The sequence below is a fragment of the Helianthus annuus genome, chromosome 15 (genome assembly GCF_002127325.2).
Source record: "Helianthus annuus cultivar XRQ/B chromosome 15, HanXRQr2.0-SUNRISE, whole genome shotgun sequence".
NCBI lineage: Eukaryota > Viridiplantae > Streptophyta > Magnoliopsida > Asterales > Asteraceae > Helianthus > Helianthus annuus.
Genome location: NC_035447.2, coordinates 99,896,809 through 99,906,462, shown reverse-complemented (window position 1 = coordinate 99,906,462; position 9,654 = coordinate 99,896,809). Strand labels below are relative to the sequence as shown.

Genomic DNA, 9,654 nt, shown 5'->3' with positions numbered 1-9,654 from the left:
GGAGAGCGTTTATGATGTGATTCAACCAAAACGCTCTTAAACTATTTATACTAGTTAAGAGGAGCCCTGAGGTTTAAAAAGTACAAAACATAAGGCTAAATTCGACTCCCAATGGTAAAAAAAAACTACATATTTGTTATACATTTTTTCTTACGGTAAAACCTAGAAAACCGATTTTAAAACTGTTTTTTTACATCCCATACTGGTTTAAACTAGTTTGGGTGAAACTAGTTAGTTTTTTCTCGGTGGGAGCCGGGTCTGCGGGCAAGAACCAGTTTTTTCTACACCTTTAGACTTACAGGTGCACAAAAAACCCAAACCTGAAATATTGGAAAAACTAAGTATTGGGCATCCGAACTCGTACTCGACTCTACCCATACAATATTTACTGGTTATGACGTTCAACTACAAAACCCGAACTCGTAATTTCGTTATAAACCTGAAAAATAAACTAAACCTGATCATCCCAAGTATTAAAAAAACCCGATTTTTTCCACCTCTACCTTTAATTACTAGTAAGAACAACCTACCCATGGCATTATAGCCTAGTGGTATCTTGGTGGTGGGATAAGGCTTATGACCATTAGGTCATGGATTCGATTCCCACAAAGGGGGTTTTTCCAGATTTAGAGTAAATTTCAAAGTTCGTCCTTTATGTATGTCTAAAATATCAAAGTATGTCCTTTATCTTTAATAACTTCAGAAAACATCCTTAATGTTTGAAAAACCAATCAGGTTATGTCCTTTAGTCATAACACAATTAGTTTTCATGGTTAAAGTTGACTAAGTCAATCCCACATAAGGGTATTTTAGTCATTTTATCCTAAATATTATAATTAATAACCATAAAACCAATAAATAAAACAATTTATTACAGATACACAGACAACTCACTTAGCCACCTCCACCACCACTCCCTTTACTCTCACTACCATTCCCACCCCAACTACCGTCCACGGCCACCCCCTAGACACCACCATTTCACCTGCAATCTATGGCAACCTCCGGCCATCACCACCCGCGCCTGCCGGAAATAAACTCAAGCAACAACAAACCATCAGAACCACCACCACCGAGCCTGCAACCTCCGGCAATCTCTAGCCATCATCACCCATAACCACACGCCGGACATAAATCCAAGCAACAACAATACAAACCTCAACCAGTTTTAAATCGACCTCTTACCTTTCTCTTTCCAAAATCAAATGCAATTACAAATCTCAGGCTTCAATTATAGATCTCAAACATCAATTACAGATCTAGGGCTTCATCATAAGTTCCGAAAATTTCAAGTCTTCACTTACAGATCTAGATCTCAGGCTGGTCACAGCGGTTAGGGTTTCAATCACTGAACAGATCTCCGAAAATTTCACTGAACAAATCACTGAACAAATCATGTGCTGGTCACAGTGGTTAGGGTTTCCGAGTTCTGGTTGCGTGCTGATATGAATCGGAAGCGTGCTGGTCGCGCGGTGGTGGGGGAAGTGGTGGTGGTTAGGGCGGTTGACGACGCCGAGGAACTCTGTGTCCATGGAAACGATGTCGATGCTTCAAGATGGTGGTTGCTGATGGGGTGGTGGTGTTGTTGGTGGCAGGTGGATGGTGGTGACAGCGGTTGTGGTGGGAGACGGCGGGAGCAGGTGGTGGTGGTGGTAGGGGAGTTAGAGAGAGATAGAAATGTGATAGAGAGAGAAAAATTATGTCTCTATATATGTATAATTAGAGAGAGAGAAGAGAGAGAGTGTGTGTGTTCTAGAGAGAGAGACAGAGTGTGGGAGAGAGAGAGAGAGGATGATGGTAGAATGACATTAATGCCCTCATGTGCTTCTCACATGACCTGACTTAACTGGGAAAACAAACTAGGTTTAGGGTAAAGGACATAACCTGAATGGTTTTTCAAACATTAAGTATGTTTTCAGAGGTTATTAAAGATAAAGGACATACTTTGATATTTTAGACATACATAAAGGACGAACTTTGTAATTTACTCCCAGATTTATTGGGTTTCCTCCTGAATTGGTGTATATGCATTATTGCCTAGTGGAGATGGATATGATCGGGTGATTCTGCTGGTGGCACGATGATACTCTAGTGGTCCGTCAGTGATCCAAATTTGCAGTTAAAAAAAAAAAATAATAAGAACAACCTATGAGCAAAAAGATTAATTAATATTAGAAGCCCAATTAACCCAAAACACGTCAAACCCATTTTCATCCGGCCCTATACGCTATATCTAACCACCACTATCTCTTTCCCCAAAACCCTAGCTCCCGCCTGCAACTTGATCACACAACAATGGCGGCCGCTAGACCTCTCGTCACCATCCAACCCCTCGACTCCGACATGCCCACAGACACCACCCTCCCCCTCCCCTCCGTCATGAAATCCTCCATCCGTCCAGACATCGTCAACTTCGTCCACTCCAACATTAGCAAAAACTCCCGCCAACCCTACGCCGTTTCCCGCAAAGCCGGCCACCAGACCTCCGCCGAGTCTTGGGGCACCGGCCGCGCCGTCTCCCGTATCCCACGCGTCCCGGGCGGCGGGACCCACCGCGCCGGCCAGGGCGCGTTCGGCAACATGTGCCGTGGTGGGCGCATGTTTGCGCCTACCAGAATCTGGCGCAGGTGGCATAGAAAAATTAATGTTAACCAGAAACGATACGCTGTCGTTTCGGCTATTGCCGCGTCTGCTGTCCCCTCGCTTGTGATGGCGCGTGGGCACCGAATCGACACGGTGCCCGAGATTCCGTTAGTTGTTAACGATACCGTTGAAGCTATTGAAAAAACTAAGAATGCGGTTCACGTGTTGAAACAGATTGGAGCGTATTCGGATGCCGAAAAGGCGAAGGAATCGGTTGGGATTCGAGTCGGAAAGGGGAAGATGAGAAACAGGCGATATATTAACCGAAAAGGACCGTTGATTGTGTATGGGAACGAAGGTGTTAAGTTAGTTAAGGCGTTTAGGAATATACCTGGAGTGGATATTTGCAATGTGGAGAGGTTGAATTTGTTGAAGTTAGCGCCCGGTGGGCATGTCGGGCGGTTTGTGATATGGACGAAATCTGCGTTTGAGAAGTTGGATGCGATTTACGGGGCGGTTGATAAGGTTAGTGAGAAGAAGAAGGGGTATGTGTTGCCTAGAGCGAAGATGGAGAATGCGGATTTGGCGAGGATTGTTAATTCGGATGAGGTGCAGTCGGTGGTTAAGCCGGTTAAGAAGGAGGTTAAGAGGGCGACGATGAAGAAGAATCCGTTGAAGAATTTGAATACTATGTTGAGGTTGAATCCGTATGCCAAGACTGCGAAAAGGATGGCGGTTTTGGCTGAGGAACAGAGGAAGGTAGCGAAGAAGGAGAAGCTTGATAGCAAGAGGAAACCGATTTCGAAGGTAGTTTTTATTCGGTTTTACGGTTTTGTTATTTTTGTTACATTGAGTTTGATTAAATGCAATTGTTGTGGAACAGGAGGAGTCTGCTAAGATCAAGGCTGCTAGCAAATCTTGGTACAAGACTATGATTTCTGATAGTGATTATGCTGAGTTTGATGTCTTCACTAAATGGCTTGGTGTTTCACAGTAATTTTTCTTTTTTCTTTTTTACTTTCTTATGTGTTGCACAATATGCTTGTTTTTTGTTAAAATTTTATTTATTGAAGGCATCATTTATGGTTTATTTGGATCTTTATGAGTTATTTTGTATCATCATTTCATTGCAGCAATGTCTTTTGGTTATATAAATGTTTTTGGTAGCTTAGAAACAAAAACAAATTATTGTGTGAAGGTGGTGTATCCTCATAAGTGCATTGCCATATAAACTTATTAGATTGTGTAACATTTTTGCTTCTTATGTTAATGATCTTTGACATTTTTCAGACTCTACTACCATGATTTTCCAGCACTGTGTCTTTCTAGGTTTAACTACGATACTAAGGTGCTGTCTTTTTTTCTCATAATGGTTCAGACCTCTTACAGACCTCTTACTGGTTCAACACTTAATGATTCAGACTGTTTGTTTCATGAGCAGATGTCTGAATGGTTCCGACATTTGTCTGTGAATGATTAAGTATTATACTGAGTCTGAATGGTTAAGACCTCTAATCTGAATTGGTCAGACATTTGCTTCATAACGGTTAAGCATTTTACTAGCTCTTAATGGTTTAGACATCTTATTGGTTCATCACTTGATGATTCAGACCTGTTACTGGTTCAGCACTTAACCATTCAGAACCCTAAGATCTTATCTTTTATTAAGCGCAAAAGACCCCCGGCCTAAAAAAGAAAAAAAGAACACTATAAAAGATAAAATTGATATAAAATAATAGTAAATAATATAATACTGTCAGATAAATTTAATAAGAGTTAAATGTTTCATTTTTCTCCTGTGGGCCCAAAAACTTTTCACCGTTGCCATTTTAGTCCATTGGGTTAACTTCATTCATTTTTTCTGTTAACGAGAAGGGCAATTCGGTCATTCTATATGGCCGAATTGCCCTTCTAGTTCACAGAATTACATATAAAATGACCGAATTACCATTCTCGTTAACAGAAAAAATGGATGAAGTTAACCCAGTGGACTAAAATGGCAACGGTGAAACCTTTTTGGACCCATAGGGGAAAAATGAAACCTTTGGACTAAACAGACAAAATGGCCCAAACCACAGGGACTTAAATGACATTTAACTCATTTAATAATGTTTTCTTATACAACTTTAACCGTTTATAATTTGAAAAATACAATCCTAGAACATCAAGTGTTTGGACTTTGGAGGGTATGGATAACCTCATGCCTCCAATGCTTTAATACATATCTTCTCAACATCAACTTCATATTAAATTCCACTGCTTGTTTCTTTTATTAGTGAGATGTTCTAATGGCCCGAAAGTGAGTTTAATTGGAGTTTGTCTAAGCCGATTTCCTACGTTTCTTAAGTTCAGAACATTGTGACATGTGTCACTAGCCAAAGGGTACGAAGCGATGAGCAGGTTAAAAACATGATGTGAGTTAACATACACGAAGTCCTTAACAACCCGTTTGAAGCCACCATGATGTGACACATGTCCCTAGCCAAAGGTATATTCATCTATGTTGTAATTACGCATAAAGATACATAAATACACAACTTATGTCATAGATTACGAAACCTATATTATAATTATGCACATGCATAATTACGCAATCTATAAAAATAATTAGGCAACTTATATCAAAATTATGCAACCTATTTAATAATTACACATATGCGTAACTACGTACAGTTTGTCGACTTTTTTTTTTCATTTTTTTAAACTCGTTTAAAAAAGGTGGGAAAACTATACTCAAACTAAAGAAAATAAAATGCTCGTTTTATGGTTTAGTTTTTTAAATAATGACGCATAAAAAAGATGAGAAAACTTGAAAAAAATCAATGATAGATTATACAAATTTTACCCCGCCAACCCTTTTCACGATTGAATTCTCTCTTGACTTTGCCTGTATATGATCTCCTCTCTCTATTTCCTAATCCAGTTGTCCAAAATTCTTGTAGGGCCCACCTTTCCATCATCAGTTGGGCCATTTTTTTGGGCCTGTTCAAAATCAGGTATGGTACCTTTGCACACGAACCCTGATCCTTTCCATCATCCTTTCCTAGTCATTTCTATAAAACACCATCTCTCTTTTAGTCTCAATTGCATGCCTTCTAATAATTGCTTTTACCTCTGAATTGTCACCAAAAGACTGACCAACATAAAATGCACACCTTTCATTGCTTGCTTCATGTTTTTTCCTAAGCCTTCTTTTCCTAAGCCTTGTAAATACCTTTTCCTTGAATTTTCTACACCACCTTCTTCTTCTGATTCAGATGTGCCAAGGGAATTGTTGCTAAGGTATTCTTCGTCTAAAGGATCATGGTAATTGGATACATGGTAATTTACTGCTTTACTTTGAATCCCACATTCTGTGTTTGGGGTTGAAGCCGACAAGAACACTAGTTTATGCATATTAAGATCATCCATGTTAGACATTCCTTTTTGGTCGTGCTCTATTTATATTGTTGATCATGTTCTATTTTGAAAAAGAATGTTGTTTTAATGTGAGACCATAGTTATCAATTGCTAAAATAATTTGGCCTTTTTAGCAAGGCATACTTTTAACCTTATTTGGTTTACTGTTTTTCCAGTTCCTGTACTGTTTGTAGTTTTGTTCCTAGTTCAAACTGATGGTTTACTGTTTTTCAGTTTTCGTACTATTTGTAGTTTTGTTCAGTGGCGGAACTAGAACATCAACTCAGGAACTAGAACATCAACTCAGGGGTATCCCAATTTTTTTTTATCGTGCAATCATAAAATATAAAAAAAACGACAATAAATAAATAAAGTAAAACAATTACCTAATAGATTTGTCCTCTTCTTTTTTTCATAGCTTGAAATCGTTCCATCACATCCTCGTCTTTTACTTCACGTAAAAAATCCTTTTCGACCGCACAAACCATAGCATTGTTCAAAAATTCTTGGCCCATTCGATTGCTTAAATCTGTCTTGACAAGTTTCAATTTCGAAAAACATCTTTCAACGGTTGCGGTTGCAACCGGTACAAGCAAAGCTAACTTAACTACCCGATAAACTAAAGGACAAGAAATATGCGTTCCCGTTTCAACTATAAGACGCGCAAGATCACTTATTCCATTCAAGTTGTCAAAGTTATCATCATCGCTTATTGTGTGACGAAATCGAAACAAACCTGTATTTTCTGTTCGAAATCGAACAAACCTGCTAAAGTTCAAGTGCCGATTATGTACTTCCGTTCGTTCGTTTTTTGGAGTCGACGTCTCTCACGTCTGTTCGTTCAATGATCTGCCGAAGTGCCACTGATGTTCGTTCAATGTTGTTGGCTCTTTGTTCGTTCACGTCTGTTCGATATCCAACAGTGATTAAACATGCCCCCCAATTGTCCAAATCAATAATCATTCAATTTTGGGCTATTATTTACTTATTTGGGCTTACCTAATGTGTTATTATTTACTTATTTGGGCTTACCAACATCTTATTATTTTGTAAAAAAATTTTTGAGGGGTGTCCTCGTACTTATTCAGGGGTGTCCTATGTATAAAAATCGAAAAAAAAAAAAAAAAAAATTAACACTACTAGTAAAAAGTTGAGCCGTAGCCCGGGCTACGCCCCACATAACTAAAGGTCCGCCCCTGGTTTTGTTCCTAGTTCAAGCTGGGTAATTGCATTGCTAGTCACTCTTATTAACATATGTTACTTCTTCCCTGCTAAAAAAATGGTTTAAATATGAACATGCAAATACATGTCTAAAGAAGAGTTTTATTGATGGGATTTTGCTAATGGGTATTGTTGTTTGTTTGTTACATTTTTCTGACATAAATATTCTGGAATAAATTGTAGGCCTTTGTATCTGTAGTTAGTCTAGGTTCTTCCTTAAATCAAAGTGCAGGTGTTTGCTTATGACACATATACAATGTAAGAAAAATGTTGTTATGTTGTGCTATTAGATACCTAAATAAATATATTGTTTATATGCATGTAGTTGAACTGACTATATATGTGTAGAAACTTTTTAAGGGAACAAATGGCAAGCTTACACTTGTTTAAAGATTAGCTTCAGCTACTTATGTTGGAATGACTTTAACTTTTGTAAGATTCAATCTAGTGATTCTAATTGGGTTACCAGATTTCCAAATTCTCGATACGATGACCAAGAAGATCAACGTCGAATAAATTGAAAACCATTATATCCGACTCGAATCACCCAAGTCTTAATCAGGTCAGTTGGTTAGTCTTTTATCAGTTAAAGTCGACATGCCTAGCTTTTTCAGAATTGTGCATCATAGCGTCATAGGTAAACCAAAAAAATATTTTATAATCTATATAACTTATGGTTAAGCAGAATTGCGACTTTTTAAAATGGTTTTAGGGTTTTTTGCTATTAGACTAATGTTAAATTAGTCACTTGAACTTGGACAAAGGGTTTTACTTTTACTGTAGACATAACTCTTGAAAAGATAAGCAATTTTTGCAAGTGTCACCTAATGCCACCAAGTGAATGGGACCTATGTAATGCACAAAATGTTACCAATTAGCTTCTTTGCTTGCGTGTTTGGTTTACATATCTTATATTTGATGTTCATGTCACATTTCATTAGTTGGTTCAGGCTATGTAAGTGTGCCTTAGATGATGTGTAATTGTAGATGTTAATTGTACGAGTCATTCAACAGAGGGTGGGGTGGGGTGATGGAATCATTTAAAGAAAGTTTTGAAGTTGAAAACCCACAATTGCTTGAAATGGGAAAAGAGATTAAAGAGGACCATTAAAAAAAAGTTGAGCTAGAAGCTATGCGGAAAGATTTTCACAGCTAACTAGCAAGCTTTGAAGCTACAATGCGAAATATTATGGTAAAGTTACCTATTTAAGCACTTCAAGATCTTAGAGATGCATAGGAGGTTTTTGTTTATTCTTTTTTCATTGTAAATGACAACTTTATTTTGATTACATTGTTATTTTGAGTTTGAACATAAGTTAAATTCCGATATAAGATATCTATTACATTTGTGTTATCATTGTGTTGGTGTAATTGAGTGATATCTATCTATACTATAAAAGGAGCTTAGAGCATGACCTCACTTTGCTTATGTGTCATCTTCTTAGATATGCCACATTGGATGCCACATAGACTCCGCTGATGTCATAACGCTGATGTCATAATTTCAACCTCCACCTTTAAAATTAAATATAACTATCTATATTTCAAAATTGAAAATAAGGTCAGAGTTTTTAGGAGGGAATTCCAAAAATCAAATTCAAATGGTAATTTTAATCTTTTATTCTCTCTCAATCAAATATAGTCCAGCTCATTTTTTCAAAATTGAAAACATAATCTTCACACCTCTCTCTCTCTCTTCAACTCAGAAGAACATCTTCGATCCGGTTGTCTGCAAGTAACATAAACACAACTTCATCTCCACATATCTCTAATTTACTCAACAGGTTTGTGTACGTGTCTGTATGTAGTTTCTATTAATTCTTTTCTTCAATATCAACTCGGTAAATTGATGATGATGATTTCAGTTGAGTTTGTTGGAAAAATAGGGTTAAATCGTGATGATGATGATGAATATGGTTTTATTTCGACCACACAGCTGTTTCTAACCACAAATCACTTCTTTTCTAAAAACCCTAGGTATCAAGAAGCGTTTTCCTTCTGATTGAATCACATACAATCCAGACAATACAAGCAATCAGGTATGAAATCTCACTTTAATCAGTGTTGAATTCAGACCACAGACAGATCTGTTGAAACGAGGGTTTTGTTTTCTGTCATAAAAAACTGCCTTGATGTCTTTGCTTAATTAGGGTTTTGTTTAGTATCTACCTGTTTGGCTACACTATATATTAAGGTGAAAATTAAAGATTTTAGGGTTCTGAAGTTATTTTTATTGAAATCTTGATGAATGAATTATATGTATTGAAATGTTAGGATTAAACTGTAGAAGAATCTGAAATGAGGGTTGTCTTTCTTTTTGTATTTGTGGTTCATGCATACCTTGAAAAAAATATATATTGTGGCCTAAAATCACAAGAAATGATTACGATAAATGACAAACGAATTGGATTTTTCATTATTGTTATCTAGATTCTGTTCGGTATGCATGTG

General features: G+C 37.4%; 1 protein-coding gene across 1 annotated transcript; it reads left to right on the top strand.

Moving 5' to 3' along the window:
* The first annotated feature begins 2,212 nt into the window (after nucleotides 1-2,212).
* Nucleotides 2,213-3,699, top strand: LOC110911990 (60S ribosomal protein L4). The gene is made up of 2 exons (XM_022156652.2): nucleotides 2,213-3,390; nucleotides 3,467-3,699. The coding sequence occupies exons 1-2, from the start codon at nucleotides 2,296-2,298 to the stop codon at nucleotides 3,578-3,580; spliced, it is 1,209 nt and encodes a 402-aa protein (XP_022012344.1). The 5' UTR covers nucleotides 2,213-2,295; the 3' UTR covers nucleotides 3,581-3,699.
* Nucleotides 3,700-9,654: the final 5,955 nt, after the last annotated feature.